This window comes from Lampetra fluviatilis, chromosome 29 (genome assembly GCF_964198595.1).
Source record: "Lampetra fluviatilis chromosome 29, kcLamFluv1.1, whole genome shotgun sequence".
Taxonomy (NCBI): Eukaryota; Metazoa; Chordata; class Hyperoartia; order Petromyzontiformes; family Petromyzontidae; genus Lampetra; species Lampetra fluviatilis.
Window position 1 is genome coordinate 10,459,680 of NC_136303.1, and position 18,251 is coordinate 10,477,930.

The following is an 18,251-nucleotide window of genomic DNA, read 5'->3' on the forward strand; positions in this document are numbered from 1 at the left end:
TTACACAGTTTTAAACAGTTATCTGTCAATGCTGCAACCCATTAGACTGACCACACGGAAAATAAAATATAAACAATGAACACTAAGTAGGATGCATACATCGTTTTTACAACCTGTTATGTTGCAAAGAGTTAATTTGCAATTTGTGGCACAGCCTTCCATTAAATATTAACATCCTGGAAAAAGGGTGGCTTGGAAAATCCATAATTTAGATTAGGCACCGGCGTGTTTTGTGGTGAGATGATGCTTACTGGTTGCAATGCACATGAGATTTGAGAGAAGCAAGGCTTGTTTAATTCCTAGGTTTACAAAAATATTGGGGTTCTAAGGGGAGACAAAGCCACAATTAACAGAGCATTCACGCCAATTAACATAGCAACTAGGAAATAGGCTTACGACGTAAATTTGCATGCAAAGGATGTTTGAAATCTGGGTTGCAGGATAGGCTAAAGTCGTCATGGTGGCGAGATGTTAACTAGCTCGCCTGGTGTACAGGAGGTCGTGGTTTGGAGTTAGCATGTTCTCCCCGTGGTAGCGTGGATTTTTCTCCGGTCCTCCGGTTTTTTACTCCACATTTAGAGACTTGCGTTTCGAGTATTTGGCTGCAAAACATTTCCACAATATAAGCCACTTCGTTCAGCTATCATTTGTGGCCAGATCGCTTCTGAAAAAAGAGCTATGTTGCTCAGTGGGCCTTACTTGGTAAAATAAAATAAATGTTTAGTTGAGTTTTAACTTGGATCCTCAGAATAATAGTATACTCAATCAACAGTGGTCAGTCACATTTGTATCACTCTGCTATGGCTACTACCTTGTTTATTGTCCCTTAAACTTTAGTCTTTGATTCCTCCGCTCCCGTTGCCGTTGAGGACTCAGTCTACCTGACTTTTTCTGTCATCCATGGTGCACATTCAGCCACCACACAGCTGCAGGCCACAGCACCTATGATTAGCACGGTTAGATACGTGCAGTGCGAAAGAAGTTCAACATATATCCTTCTATTTCAGCCTTATTTCCTTGCACTGCTCACGTTTATATTTTTCTTCTTGTCTCTAATCCAAATGTCATGAACTTAACCCAATTGCATCGACATTATTGCTGCTTATTGCCGACAACTTTGAAGTTATGGGCCTTTGGGAATGTGCTCAGCAAACTTGCGATGAAAATAATGCAGCAGGAAAGAGCTGTAGATGCAATTAGAGAAGGAAGGGTTGTGATGGATTGGGCATGTGTGAACGATTGAAGGCAGGTTACTAAGACAGGCCTTGGGGTGGGCAATCACAGACAGGTGATCGAGATGAAGACACAAAGCAACGTGGTGGTGGTGGTGGTGATAGCGTTTAAACAGGCCTTGGTGGTCAGGTGATGCCTGCACAACAGATTTGCAGTATCTGGCAGGAGAAATGAAATTATAGCAAGGTATGATGTCAATGGGGTTATTCATTTGTTTTTAAACACAGTGGACTGTACACAAGATCGAATTTCTTACATGAATGGAGGTGTTCTGTATACTGATTAATTTATATTGGGGATCAAGAAGAACTCGTGGTTTGGTTATCAACAGTAGCTCCTTTGCAACATAATTCGACAAGAAGACAGTGCAAAAATCTGAATAAGGCAGCATTGCTAGTGAGCCAGTGGATGCCTATTTACTTTATATTTATTTTAACCAATTGCATGCCAATTTCATTATCAGCATAAGTGTACAACAGATCTTCACACAATATAGTCAATTGCAGAACCTCGGACAAACAGCAGAACATTGTGTCTCAATATTATGCTAAATTAGCAATCACTTACCCACCCAAGAAAGCCACACTGGGACTTGAGACTCATTTTCAAAAGGTTCTGCATTCGGATATTTGGCCAATTCCACGAATGGGTGTTTGGAATGTGAGGGGAAATCGGACTCCTCAGAGAAAGCTACGAATACGAGTGGATGACTATCAGCAATGCTATTACCTGGCCACTCCTTGTGACCCCTACACCTACAACACCTGGTCAGCCCTGGTGGTCACCAAACTATGTACTAACCAAGCCCAAATATGCTTAGCTTTCAAGATCTTACCAGACTGGGCGCAGTTATGGTAATTTATTTGCATGCATTATGTCGAGAAAGGAATACTGTACCATGTTATTTATTTCCAAATTACATATATAGACAGAATACAATGTCTTGGTCTCATAAAATGGTTTCAATCTTGTTTGGTGGTGCAGTACTTGACACACAAGTGAAATGTTTAAAATCTAAATCCCAGTTGCAGGGTGACACGGACCTTCCTGGTAATCACTTACACTGTGTCATATTAAACCAGTGGTCTCCTTCAGATACTGGCCTCCTCAATGGGAATGTGGAATTCCCAAAACCAGCTCACCAATCGAAAAGAATACTGGCCTATTGTTTGTTTGAGCAGGAAGATGCTTTGATCACCCTTGATTCTTAGTTTGTTAAAGAAACAGCATCTTGCATTCACATATGAAACCAACTGACACAATAGATTTGTTGTAAATCTAAATTTAGAGAATCTAAAAAGCAAATTACATCCACTGAATAATTTAACGTTACACTGAGCATTACAATTGTACAGCTGCTCGAAAGCAGCGTTGGTTGTTTTGATTTCTGAAAGGCCAGCAGTGTCACATGGGAGGTGGCTACATCACAGGCCAAGGAAAATGAAGCCTTGATCTTTTACTGAAAAGCCAGCCTTTTGTTCCACTCGGAAACTGGGACCTGAATAACATATAAAAAAACAAGTACAATTCAATCAAGTATTTGAACATGAAATGAATTGCCTTCTTTGTACTGGGTAACTCCTAGCTTCGGAATTTGAATGAACCAGAGACCATATACCTATACCTGACCCTAAGTCTGGCTTTCTGGTTTCATCTTTATAAAGGTGCTTCACTGTCAAGTGCACACTTACAAGATGTGTAGTAATTTGCTCATTGGCCCCTACTTTAGAGCAAACGCTCAAATATACTTAACCTGAAAAAGAATATAATTATTTTAAAATACAGGAAATTTATATTAAGTCAGGCGTGGTGGCACTGTAGGTTACTTACATTCAGAAGGCATGACTTCAAATCCTGGTTGGTGGGAGGGGGGTCACTCAGCCGATCTCTCTCTGCAGTCAATAAAATTGGTATTGCTTTCTGCTGAACTTTTTTCAGCCTATAAATGATGAAGTTAGACATGAGTCAGCAAAGCATGAGGGTATATAAAATAGCATATTAAAGTCCAGACAACGTATGCCCGGGACTTTTGCTCCATATGGGTCATACATAACTATGTTGTAGGCCGTGATCCCATTGTGTAAATTCGACCTGCCTATGACCGAGGCCTATGTCTACTGAGCGCAGCCACTGTTGACGACTCACGCAGTAGTACTTATGTACCACCCGAAAAGGAATGATGTCTTGAGCCAACTCCAGCTGCGAGTTGAAGTCACAATTTTTCCAATGATGAGTTGAGCGCTCTATCCACAGTGCCACTGAGCTCGATTGTTTGTTTCTTTGGGGATCACAGCGAGTAATATTTTGACTGTGGATCAATTATAAGATATAATAAGTGTATTCAAATCAATTATTGTGTAGTATAATAAATGAGCAGCGATGAAATAACAAACACATGTGATGCATTACCAGTAATGATGATTTTCATAAACCATTTGGAATCAGCCAGAATTTGCACAATAGATTTTTAGGAACTATCCACACGATGTGACTGCAACAACCATCCAAATTGGAATTGGGTTTGGTTTGTTGTCCTTCCCTACCGCACCTCCGATTAGCACGGTTGGCTACGTACGGTGAAAAAGTAGTTCAACATACATGTATACAATTGGTAGGTTGTAAGCTCAAATCCTCGTCAGGATCAACCCAGCCAATCATCCCTCCGAGATCTATAAAACATCTTCTTGGTTTTTTCGGTAAAGTCACGTAGAAGGGAAGTAATAAAATAATAAAAATAAAACATAATAAAATAATTCTCACGACGTTTCGGCTACAACGCAAGCAGCCGTCTTCAGGTGAAGAATGAGACACTGCCAAGCTAGGAGCTTATGTATAAGCTGAGTTGGAGGTGGAAGAAGAAGAGAGCCTTAACAAAAGAATGTGCATATCAAGAGGAATTTAGCATATTCATGGGAAATGCGTAGGAGGTGGGCGGGGGGGTTTCAAAGTCATATTATGCCCATGCATTATGCAGGATCAGCAGCACCAAAGGGAGGGGGGTAGCATTAACAAAGGGAGGGCATGTTAATAGTATGTAGAAGCAATGAAACATGTGAATGGGAGAACGGTGGCAGGAGACCCCCAGCGGAGCAAATAATGCATTCCCTGTGGAGAACACAAGATACACAGTTAATGCCAGTGAGTGGACTGTGGTCTGAAAGTCACCATAAATGTGAACAACAATCAGTTAAGATCCGAAGTGGTTTATTACGTCCTTCCAATGATTGCTGAGCCAGAATCCATCTTCTCGGTTGAAATTGTCTCTTTGTTTGTATATGTGGATCGCCTCATGAACGAATCTCTCATGGTAGCCAGATGGCTTGCAGAGAACCTCTGTCTTGGAGAAGTCAATGTCATGTGAGCCCACTGAATTGTAACAGTGATCTGCCACGGCTGAGGTGTTTGTCATACCGTGTTTCAGGTCTGCTTTATGTTCACGGATGCGGTCTGAGACATGTCGTTTGGTTTCTCCAATGTAACTGCTACCACAGAGGCAACTTAGTTTGTAGACGCCAGGGTACTGTATGTCTGGAACCACGTCTTTTACAGACGGGACCAGATCACGGATTTTATGTACTGTGTTGAATTGTACCTGAATCTTGTGTTTAATCAGGATTTTGGAGATATTTTTTGTGACCCCAGCAATGTAGGGTAAGGTGATGGTTTTGAAAGGCTCCTCAACAGGAACCTTCTTGATGGTTGGAGTGATGGCCTTGCGGATTGTGTAGTCAGAGTAGCCTACCTAAAACCGGATTCCCACCACCATCCATCCCAGAAGAACTCCCTCATCAAGACTCTATACCATAGAGCCCAATGCATCTCCGACCAGGAACACATTGCCAGTGAACTCAAACACGTACGCCAAGCTCTTAAGGCTAATGGTTACTCCGACTACACAATCCGCAAAGCCATCACTTCAACCATCAGGAAGGTTCCTTTTGAGGAGCCTTTCAAATCCATCACCTTACCCTACATTGCTGGGGTCACAAAAAAAATCTCCAAAATCCTGATTAAACACAAGATTCAGGTACGATTCAACACAGTACATAAAATCCGTGATCTGGTCCCGTCTGTAAAAGATGTGGTTCCAGACATACAGTACCCTGGCGTCTACAAACTAAGTTGCCTCTGTGGTAGCAGTTACATTGGAGAAACCAAACGACATGTCTCGGACCGCATTCGTAAACATAAAGCAGACCTGAAACACGGTAGGACAAACACCTCAGCCGTGGCAGATCACTGTTACAATTCAGTGCGCTCACATGACATTGACTTCTCCAAGACAGAGGTTCTCTGCAAGCCATCTGGCTACCATGAGAGATTCGTTCATGAGGCGATCCACATATACAAACACAGAGACAATTTAAACCAAGAAGATGGATTCTGGCTCAGCAATCATTGGAAGGATGTAATAAACCACTTCGGATCTTAACTGATTGTTGTTCACGTTTATGGTGACTTTCAGACCGCAGTCCACTCACTGGCCTTAACTGTGTATCTTGTGTTCTCCACAGGGAATGCATTATTTGCTCCGCTGCGGGTCTCCTGCCACCGTTCTCCCATTCACATGTTTCATTGCTTCTACATACTATTAACATGCCCTCCCTTTGTTAATGCTACCCCCCTCCCTTTGGTGCTGCTGATCCTGCATAATGCATGGGCATAATATGACTTTGAAACCCCCCCGCCCACCTCCTACGCATTTCCCATGAATATGCTAAATTCCTCTTGATATGCACATTCTTTTGTTAAGGCTCTCTTCTTCTTCCACCTCCAACTCAGCTTATATATAAGCTCCTAGCTTGGCAGTGTCTCATTCTTCACCTGAAGACGGCTGCTTGCGTTGTAGCCGAAACGTCGTGAGAATTATTTTATTATGTTTTAGTTTTATTATTTTATTACTTCCCTTCTACGTGACTTTACCGAAAAAACCAAGAAGATGAATCCCTGCAGTCACGAAAGCTTTAAATCGAAATCTATAAAACAAGTACCACTTTTTGGGTAAGCCAACAGTGGTCAACCTTGTTAAAGGAAGCTGCAATTTCCTCGACTGGCTCTGCGGTGCCAGCGGAAATGAATACCACCCCATTGCTCATTTGAGCTGGGAGTCACTTTGATCTGACTTACGTTGTAAATGTTTATATTTGTATGTATGTTTAACTTCTTTCGCATCGTACACAGCCAACCGTGCTAATCGGAGGCGTGGGGGAAGGACAACAAATGAAACAAAAAGCAAGCTTAAAGAAATTATTTTTCAATCGAGATTTAGAATTGCATAGCTCCATCAGCTTCCTAATATCAGAAGAGCGTTCCAGACAGCCGCAAAAGCACATCTGAAAGCGCGCTATGCAGTGACAGTGTCGTGCGTACAAATCCTAGTTGGAGGGGTTAACCCATCCCATCACATTTTTTTGGGATCGATTAAATGAGTACCACTTTGTTTGGAAGTCAACAGTGGTAGTCCTATGGAATGGCTTGCCCCTGCCAAAGGAATGTGGAATTTCCACCATTGATTCTACATGGCTGTAAACAGGAGATGAGCACCGATGCCTCAATGCTCGTGTTTTGTCCTTCCTCCACACCTGCGATTAGCACGGTTGGCTACATACGGTGCAAAGAAGTTCTACATACATACATGAAGTTACTTTCACCCAGACATTCAGTCGCTTTTATGTACACACTTCCTCCATGAATGGTACATACACAATGCCCCGTACAGATTCGGCCTAATGGCGTCATCTCTCGACTTGCAGGCCAGTCGCAGACACCCGTCGCCAAGAATGTGACAGCCGTGGAGGGCGAACGCGTCTTGCTGAGCTGCTCGGTGGAAAACAGCGATGGCTCGCCCATCCAGTGGGCCAACTCGGCACAGCAAACGCTGTTCTTCGACGAAAAGAAAGGTGAGGATAATCTGACAACACCACTCACTTAGGCATTCAAAAGGTCAGAGCTTGGCTCAATCCTTCATCCATGCCAACATCATGACTTCCACTGTGTGTGAAGCCAACAGCGATTATTTTTTGTTGATTGGGAGACCGTTACCTGGCATAATAATGTGGAGTTTGTGCCAGTCACTAAGGACTTCCAGTGGTGATTAGTAGTGCCCAAGGCTAATTTTAACAGTCATGCATTGCATGCAACTATGGGGTAAAGAGTACAGACTACAACTGCGATTGGATTTCTTACGTAATTCTCATTACTCTGACAGTGGACTCGAACGAATTATAGAACATGTAATATTGGTGTATGTTTCTGTTCTTGCTTGCTTAATTTCTACGCAACCTTATGATGCTCAGCCCTCCAATTGCTGTAGTGTTTAGAGAATCCCTTTGTATCTCTGTATGAAACTGCATTGCATTGTGCCGGAGGGTGAAAGCACATACCGAGTCATTTGTCAACTAAATGGTCATCTTTGGAATGTCTTTGGAGGATAAAGTGTGTGTCTATGTGTGCAATGATATTGACGTAGCAATTGAAAATAAGCTGCATTATTAATGAGTCGAGGATAATGTGAAAGGAGTGCATAATGTCCTTCTGCTCATCTTTTAGACTTGCTCAATTTCAATACGGCTGTCTCAAATCAATCACGTTGCTCTGGCAAGGTGCACTGGCTTTACATTAAACAAGTCCACAACCAAAATATACGCCTGCCTATGAACAATTCCTAACAGCAACAAGAGGCGCTATTGCAAAATATATTATTTAGGTGGATGGATAACCTTGTGAACCAGTTTCTACCAATTCAACAGTCCAATCCCTGCAGTTGCCTTATACTTTCTGTAGGGCATTAATAAAGCCACATGCTATGGATATTAGAGATCATGTGGCATTACGGAGGTATAGGGAACTGTGTACCATTGCTAAAGCTAACATCACACCGTTAAACATGTCCCACTGATGGGTGGGCCTGTGGTGAGAACACGTGCATCACAATCAGAGGGATCAGAGTTTAAACCATGGTCATTAGTCAACCCAACCCATCATCACTCGCATGTCAATAAAGTGGGCACTGCTTTGTGATATGGAGATAATGGTTGTCCTTGGTAGAGACTGGCCCTTTCCATATGAATGTGGAATTTTCACCACTGGGTCACCATTAAAGATGAGCACTTCTGAAAACATATTTGGGAAGGAAGACATGTTAAGTCAAACAGAAACGTCCCTATAGTAGATGCTGCATGTGCTTCAACAAAACCATAACAGTAAATAAACGCTTCAGCAATGTACATGCATTCCCTACATATTTCCAAGTAAATACAAAATTTGTCCAAAAGCTTGTAAACATTAATGAGACCCTCTTCTTAGTTTAAAGTTGATTGCATATTGGTAACTAATCACGGTGACTTACTGCGTACATAAACTTACACAGGGCGATAATAAACGGTCTCTTTAAATGCGCGGACCCCTTTGAGTGGTAATATTTAATGGGTCACACCAAGCAGTGAATTTCCCTAATTAAAGTCCTAGTTTTCAAGGAGAACTTTACTTTTAAATTTCCCTTTGCTTAATGCTGTAAAAATGTAATTGGATTTAAAGTGTGGGGGGGGGGGATTAGCCAATGGCAACGTGTGCATAATTCAATAGTACCACCATTTAATCAACACTCCTTGAAAATTGGTTTAATTAAATGAACATATTAAAAAAGTTAGTGCAGTGTTATCAATTTGTTGTGCTTAAAAAACAATCTGACAAACATTGAAAGCGTCTCGTCGTCACAGCCGAAATACATTATGATTGATATATGCAACTACCTAATGAAACTACCTAATGTCAACATAGGTAGTTTAACTTTTTGCATGTCAGCTAAATAGCTTGTTGTATGTCAGCCCTTTCACCAGCAGTGGTGTGAAATAGCAATTGCAGGGCTGTACCTTCACCGTCGACATACTGTTCCCGTTTAATTTGCGATGTATACACTCTGGAGATGCTTCTGAATAGCAAATTTCCCGGCTGATTATATTGGCCAACGGAAATCTTTTTCATTAATTACCTTAATTAAATGTATAAATGTGCCCTTAAATGCATGAACATTATCATAACATTTGGTAGAATAAACGTAAAGTAAATGAAAAATACATAGTGAAGGATTACATCATAGTTTATAAATGAAGTTATCCTCAATTATGGTGATGTTATGCAACATCACTTTATCTGCTCACTTTCTTTTTCACTCTCGATGTAGTCATGCAGAGTTCCAGATGCAATTCGCAAATAGTAAACATTTCAAATAACGAGTTTCTGAATAACGAGGGAATACGGTACACACATACAGATATACGCTTGCGCAAAAAGGCAAAGAATTGAGAGCCATCAAGTTCCACGATATGTAATGCATGCTTTCTCACACAAAGTGTGACTGCTAGAGGCTACATTAACGGTGAATATAGCAGCATAGCTGATGGCAGAATTAAGCAAACGTGTAAGACTAAACACGTGATCTATGCCCAAACTCCCACGCACATGAACACGAACATTTTGAAGGCCTCAGAGAAGCATCTTTCATTATGACGCAGCAATGCAGAACGGCATTAACGTTCCTGACCTTGACCCATCCTCCCTAAAAAAAGAAAAAAAATGTGTCTGGGCCATTGCAGGAGCAAGGCTGGTATTATTTCCCTCTCCCATTGCCCTCCTACTGATTCACAGAGCCGATGTTGTGCAATGCGATATTTAGGTATTTAATAATTCAAAAACTACACACTGAGCAAAACAAAGTATTCATTCGGACAATACGTTCTTCGTGGAATACAGCCTCTTTTCACGTTTTGTACCTCTTCTTGTCGGTCACATTTTATATTGAGGACTTTCACTTGTGAGAATAACATGTGATAGCAGCAACTGTTTGCCTGTGCTTGACCCCATTGTATAAATCTATCCATGACCTCACCATTAGCCCTACGAAACACTAAATTATATCTGGCAACACATGAAGACTTTCTGAATTTATCTATGTTCAGGATAATAGATGGATATTCGTTTACTGTAAAGCCAACGTTATAATGCCAAATGTTTGAGACGAGAGAGAAACATGCTTAAGAGCTCAGCCGCATTTTACACCAAGTGAAACAGGTAACAGAAGGCATTCAATACAAAAATAAGGCAAAACACAGGTCTGGAAAGCATTTGTTAACCTATGCAATATATATAAATGTTCCGTCCTCACATTTACATTCCAATTGTGCTAGCAGTGTCGTGCTGAAAAAAGACAGCCACGTTGTCTCAGAGAACGACTCCCATGAGATAGAGCCAAGGAATCACCTCTGTGGTGCACGTGTTTTACACCCTGAAAAGTGGTTGTTGCATGGCAATCAAATATCACCCCGTCAACAATGCTGAAACATGCATTATTCAATGGAAACCAAATGCAACGATGGTATTGAAAAGAGATTTTCTAATATACTTCTAAAATCATCCTTTTTTCTGTCTATATTCATAATTATTTCACGCACCATAAACATCATCAACATCATCATCATCGACAAACAACATAACCATCATTACTATCATTGCCACCATCACTATCATAATTATCACTATCATAAGCGTGATTATAATCGTCATCATCATCACCATTGTGGTTATCACAATTATCATTCATTATCGTTATCCGAATTGTTGAAGGGAACAGCTCCGATGTCACAAAATCCATTCTGAGGTTAATCAATAGATCTACTTATCCACACCTGGGAAACAGATGATGTATGCCTTGTGTAGTCGAGTGTTCACCACATGCCAAACTGAAACATTGTATATCTGGATAAGCCAACAACAAATTAAACAACCCATTAAACATTCAGTTGTTGCGCAGTCATTGGTAACTCGGCTGAAACCATTAACTCACTGCGCTTGAAATCCCGGTGTATGGCCGCGTAGAATAGTTACCAACCATTCCAGCGTTGCCAGCTCATTCCATTGAGATGGCATGATGCCCTCGTGAACCACCATCACAAAATAATGTGAAACTATGTGTGTCACTCAATCAGAATTTAATAGTAGCTCCTTTCATCAAGTGAAACATAAGCCATGCTGAGGCTTTGTGAATGTTCAACAAATTATTCTCCCACTCAATGTACATCTGAAGGACACGCACAGCATTACTTATTAATGAACGTGTTTGTTAATTTCATTTGTATGCAATGTTTATTTGTCTCTACAGACAATTTAAATAAAGTTTCTGTCCCTGTATGAAGAAGCATGTTATTTGCACCCTATGAACAAACATACAAATATGATGTGATTTCTCTTCCAACTTCATTAATAATCAAATGGAAAAGTAGATTAAATATCGCATTACAAATATGGTATTTGCAGTAATAATAAAATGCACATTGTCTCCCTTAACATTTTGTCTCAAAACATCAAAATGTTGATCTGTGTGTAGTTTATTTTCACTATGAATGGTCTCTAAATGTTACGTGTTGATACTATTCGTGCAGTTTTCAATTGCTTTCTGTAACGCGTTGCTTTCACTCTGGTTCTTGATTGTAATGTTTTTGGTGTTGTCATTATGATGATCCACGTCACTATGGCAAATTCCACTCATCCTAGTCTCTTGAGTTCTCTGCTCAATACATTGGCGAGAGGAAATGTCACAATCCCATGAGGCGAGATCCTGTTGAGGGCAACCAGTGGTGGTTTTGGAAAGCCTAAACCATCAAACACATCACACCAACGAGTGCGCCATCCATGCACATCCTGTCGGTGTCGCTGCAATTCGTACAGCATCTCCTGCCGCCTTGAAAGGACCATACAACTAAACTATGACATAATTTATACAAACTGTTGCTTACATGCCATACGAAAAAAAGAAGAAAGTGGTGGCTTCCCACAAAGTTGTGTTCATTGATATGCTCAGTTGACCCTTGATGAAGTGGTAACCTATTATCAAAACACAAGTGTGACGATATAACCTTACAGATGGGATTGGTGGATCATAAACTGATGGAGACACCCACCAGCTTGGCAAAAAGTTGCCTGCCAGAGAAGCAGTATGACAAGTAAAATATGTGGCTGTGTGCAGAGTTTTAGTTCTCTTTTGTGGTTTGCGTGGGTTCCCTGAGGCATGTCAATTGCCTCCCTCGTGTATACTTTACCTAGACAGGAATTTGACAACCATTGGAAGCAGAATCCTGCAATTATATCATGTACTCTGATGCTAAACCACGATTATTCTGAAATAACAATTTACTTATACTATTGGCTCATCATGAGAATGAGCAAAAATTAATTCACATATATTACTGTAGAAAATATAATTAGGTACAAATTGCTAATTAATCTTGTCGGACATAATTTATATACAAATGACACTGAGGTGTGAAATTGAGATCCCAATTACAAATTACAAATGTAATTGCATTATATATTTAAAATGCATGTCATTAGGTCTCAAACTCGAAAACATTGGAGTGCTTTGCAGGACAGCCACAGAAATGACAACCTAAGCTGCAGGAATGTGGCATTTCCATCACTGGCCTAGGGAATTCAATGGAAATTGAGTATGAGTTTACATGTTACACGGATGATCTCGTTCAGCCAATTTCCCGGATATTTTACAATGGAGATCCGTGATGTGTGAGCACAGCAGCAACACAACAAAGACAAAAACGTCAATATTGCAGAGCACAAGTACAAGGTCCTTACGGAATATTGCACCACTAACGAGATATGTTATCGTCGTAAACAAAAACACGGGAATTAAAACAGTGCAAGTTTAGTATGAGAACAAGAGGCAGCAGAAAAAAGGCAGGTTCAGGTGCTCAATTCTCACCAGACTCGTAATCCACATTGTCTTGCCTTTGACATGAACTAAGCTAATTCAATGATTTGATTTACCAGATATTTCCCACTGAACTATATGACCTCTTTTTCAGAGGCGACAGCTCATCAACGTGGCTGATATAACCATATGTGGCAAATTATAGTAGCGGGAAAATAAATCAAAATGCAAGTTTCTAAATGTAGAGGGTAAAATCGGAGGACCCGGAGAAAAATCCAAGTGACCACCATGGGGAGGGAGAGTACACGGGATCGAACCCACAACCGCCTGCGCATCAGGCGAGGCAGAAAACTGCACGCCACTTGTCGGTATCGCCCCTGTAATGGCTTACCATGTTACAATGCTATACACATTTTTATAGAAATTGTCGTTCTTTTTTTATGGGCATGATATGTAAAAAAACGGCAGTTCAGAAGTACATTTCGACGAAAGAATGGGAGTGTTTATGGCATCCACAATAATGCGCTGTGACACAAGTTGCAAGCACGGCACAAGTTTACCGCCTCCAGCACGGGGCATGGGTGACACGCACTCGATACACCTTGGCTTGCATGAGTGCCGCCAGAAATGTTTCAAAGGGAACCAAATAACGATCATCAAGATTATTACACACTCAATGTATGTAATAATATTTTTTCTTTTAAAAAAAGTTCCATGGAAAGTGAAGAAGACCGTCCACGCGATGAATTTGTGTACGAGCGGACCGTTGAGTTTCCGTGTGAGCTTCCCAACAGCTGTGGGATATAGCAGAAGGAAGAACGTGAAGGCGAGGGTTAAGTGGAATTATTCACATTGGTTGTGATGACCTCTTAGCCTGGGCCAGTGGTGGACATTCCACATTACTACTGCTTTCGTTTTGATTTCCATAGCTATGCTCTATAGCTCTCTAATGTGTTTTTTTTCGAGTTGAAACTAAATATTATTGGTTCTTTCGGTAAAGTCACGTAGAAGGGAAATAATAAAATAATACAAATATTAAAAAAAAAAAAATTATTATTTCCCTTCTACGTGACTTTACCGAAAGAACCAAGAATATGAATCCCTGCAGTCACGAAAGCTTTAAATCAAAATTTAAACTAAATGTTATGAAATTTAAATATTACATTTTTATTACATTTCTAATTTGTAATCGGTATCTATATTACACAACTAAAAGTAACTTGGTAATTTGTATAAAATTTACACTAGACATTCATTTAACTGTGTAATTTAAATAGAAACAAAGTCGAGGTGTCCAGGCCCACCAACCCAGTGAGAGACGGGCAGGAGCCAGTTTCTCCATGAAAAAGATCATTGAGACTCAGTGAGGCCTTCCTGGGTAAACAAGTGTAACAACAAAAATAATGGCTGTGTTCTCTGTTGCCCTGCAGCCCTCAAGGACACGCGGATAGAGCTGGTTGAACGAGCGGACACGGTGTTGACCATCTCCATCAACAACGCCACCCTTACTGACGAGGGCATTTACGTGTGCTCCCTGTTCACCAAGCCGGTCAAGACTGTGTCCACCACCCTCACGGTGCTGGGTAAGGCTAAAAAGCATCAACAAAACTCACAAGCATCCGTGCCCCCGTTCGGCCAATGAGAGACGTGTCGGGGTAGGTGCCGCATGCGAGCAAATTATATATGTAACATGATTTTTGTTCCTGGGTAGTAAGTGTTATTTTATAATTGCTTATGCCTCAAAAGTTTATAAGATGGCACAAAAGCACACGTTTTCTCATTTCAAAATATCACTGTCCTGGTCACAAAAGCAACGTTTGTGGGGAATAATAACCATTTTTTGCACTTTTGAGGCATAAACAATTAGGAAATAATACTTACTATCCAGGAACAAAAATAAAATGTGTTACACAGTGGTATTAATGGAGTGGATTATTAACTTTGTTTTTGTGTCCTGGTCACAAAAGCAAAGTTTGTGGGGAATAATAACCATTTTCTGTACTTTTGAGGCATAAGCAATTCGAAAATAACATACTCTTTGGGTCTTTCGGTAAAGTCACGTAGATAGAAAACTAATAAAAATCACGACGTTTCAATCGCAACACAAGCAATCATCCTTAGGTGACAAAATATAGGAAGAGAGCTGCTGAAGCAAGGTGTCATATAGGCCTGAGATGGGTGCAGCCCAATGGTAAGTGGGCGGGGTTAGATCGAGGGCACCCCAAAGCTGTTGGGCTGGCCATTGTATTGTGAGAGATTTGTTATTTTTCTATCTACGTGCCTTTACCGAAAGACCCAAAGAGTATGAATTCCTGCAGTCACGAAAGCTTTAAATCAAGATAGAAAATAACACTTACTAACCAGGAACAAAAAAAATATATTTTTTTTTTACACAGTGAATTATCAACGCTGGAAGGTTGCATGAGTGGTTATGACCGACGTGGCTCCGGAAAGACATTGTCAATCCCTGTGTTGGTGGCAACACGCCACCCCACTTATATATTTAGGGCTAAGTCAACCTAGGGGGAGGCCCAAAAACCGATACCACCTGCGCTTGCAGCGCATTGCGCCAACCACTGAGGCAATGCTCCCCCACACAGGTTCACATATATAAAGATCCCCCATATAGCCTTAACAGACTCTTGGAGCAAGTGCTGTTAGCGAGCAGCACTTATGAAGGCCGGCATGGCACACGAGGGGGTGGGTGGCCAACACCACGCTCAGCCACCTTTGTCTCCCTCTTGGCGAAGTTTTTTTTTCTTCTACATATCGCACCAGGTACTGATTTGAGGCTGAGTAGACCTACAGAAGGCCCAGCACTAGTTATGATAATCGTCATTGGTGTTGGCCGTGAGCATGAATCGAACTCGGGTCACCGGGTTCGTAGCGCTACACTACCGCTCCCCACACATACAACAACAACAACTGCCATTCGCCACTAAGTGGCGGTGATGTCACCACGACGCTTGTGCCAGGCTATGTGCACTTTGAGGCCACGTGAAGTGTCGAACGCCTACTGGCAGGAGGTCACGGGGCAGACCCAGATGCCAAAGGCCGACTGACTGAAATGACTGGCTGATGCACCACCAGTGCCCCCTACTGTGCCAACTTGCTGTGCTTTAGCCACCCGGTGCTCCGCTCATTGTTGTGAGCGTCACTCCTCCGCCCTCCGTTATTGTTGGAGGGCGACTGCCTCCAACTGCCCAGTGGCGTCCTTCGCGAGCCTCCTCCACAGAGGCCGATCTTGATACCGCTGGTACCAGTCATTGGCAAGTTCACTCAGCTCCACATCCTTCTGTACCACATCACTCCATCTCTTCTCTAGGGGACTACACTACCCAGCCAATGCAACCTTGCCTGCCAGAGGAGCTCACCGATGGGACTTTGTCCAGATCTTTCAAGGATTTGTGAGCTCCTCACACAATCCAGCCTGGTTAAACCCAGGATGGATCATAGGCAGGCCAGCCTAAATGGTTCTAACTGGTGAAGATGTTCCATTAGGGCAGTCCACGTTTCGCAAGCATAAAGAAGGGAGGGAATGACTGTGGCCAAGAAGACCTGAAGCTTTGTGAGGAGCGATAGACCAGGTAGCTTCCACACAGCGTTACGCAACCGATGAAAAGATAATGCCACTCGACTGATTCGGAGTGAGACCTCTACTGCCCAGGTATGGAATGGCTCCAACTCCCGGCCACATAGTTTTACCCGGGCCCGCTCACCATCATGAAGGTCCGTAATGATCGTGAGCAGATGGCCAGGGACTCCGAAAGCATGAAGAACAGCCCAGAGCCTAGTCCTACTGATGGTATCATAGGCCTTGACCAGGTCAATAAAGCAGAGATATAGGTCTTGTTGAAATTCCCTCCACCTCTGCTGTGGCAGACGGACAGAAAATATGGCATCTGTGAAGGAACACCCTTTCCTGAAACCGGTGGGGCTCCGCAAGCCTCTCCTCAGCGTACCATGCCAGGCGATGTTGAATAATCCTTGCCAGGACCTTTCTGGGCACACTGAGGAGTGAGATGCCCCTGTAGTTGTTACAGTCTGTGCGATCCCCCTTCTTAAAGAGGAGGACCACCAGGGCATTCGTCCAATCCTGCGGAACCCGTCCAGTGGACCAGACTATTGTTATAATGTCATGTAGGGCAGTCTGTGCACAAACTCCACCCTTCCTCAGCATTTTGCTTGGGACATCATCTCTGCCAGGTGCCTTTCCTCGTCTCAGACTCTGGATCACCTTCAGTACTTCCTCAACAGATGGTACCTCAGCCAGCCACTCACAGGGGGTGACTTTTTCCTCCAATATTTGAGGCATCGCAGCCTCGGCAGGGTCATCCCCACTTTGTCCCACAATGTTTTCCAGGCTGAGGGATTTCCCCTCCCCAGGACCTCACAGAAATGCTCAGAAAATCCAAAAACCTGTTCCTGGGGGTCGGAGATTGGATTGCTGTTCTTTCCCCCGAATTATGTTAATAGGTGTGGCACTGCAGGTTACTTTTTTGATGGAATTATAGAGCGATCTGTGATCGCGGGCCATTGAGGCAGACTCCATCTCCTCAGCAACCCGCGATCACCACCCATCCTTGCAGCACCTCACGGCTCTCATTCTCCGACGTGGGATGCTGTAGCCGATGAAAGTGGGCCTGTTACTTTTTCTCAGCCAGCTTGAACACCTCCTCTGTCAGCCAGGGTCTTTGGGGAGGTCTAGACCATGTACTCAAAGCAGCCATTGCAGCTGCATGAGCCACAGTCCTAAACCTCGCCTATTTCCACCTGACAGCAGGAGGAGTGGGGGAAGATGCCAATCGCAGCCGCAAGCGATGATGGAATTCTCGCTTGCAACTTTCATTAGTTAGCTGAGACCATGCCACTAAGGGTTTGAATGGGGTCCTGGGTGTACACCCACCACCGGAGTGGACGAATGGCAGGCTCATCTTACAGATGACAAGTCGATGGTCAGTGGGCAGATCAGCTCCACGGTAGGTCCTGGTATCAAGGACGTGGGCCCGCATCTGCTGTTGTTCCATCACTATGTAGTCCAGCAGATGTTCTTGCTTGGACCCGGCATGCATCCATGATGTTGTGTGGATGCGCCGATGTCGGAACAGCATATTGGTAATTATAAGCCCATGGGCTGCACAAAATCTAGCAGCCTCCTGCCGTTATTATTGAGCTTATCTGGCCCATGCCTTCCAATCACTCCAGACCAGGTGCCAGCATCATGATAAACTCGGGCATTGAAGTCACCCAACAAGATGACTCTATCCCAAGGGGCCACTTTAGCTAGCACCTGTGACAG

The 18,251-nt window shown here is 42.6% G+C and overlaps 1 protein-coding gene across 2 annotated transcripts in view; it reads left to right on the forward strand.

The window, feature by feature from the left end:
* Window positions 1-18,251, forward strand: part of LOC144943006 (cell adhesion molecule 2-like) — a 131,700-nt gene that overhangs the window by 79,194 nt on the left and 34,255 nt on the right. For both annotated transcript variants that reach the window (XM_078870128.1, XM_078870129.1), the window contains exons 2-3: window positions 6,987-7,133; window positions 14,383-14,535. In XM_078870128.1, coding sequence (XP_078726254.1) covers window positions 6,987-7,133; window positions 14,383-14,535 — 300 coding nt within the window. The remainder of the gene's footprint in view (window positions 1-6,986; window positions 7,134-14,382; window positions 14,536-18,251) is intronic.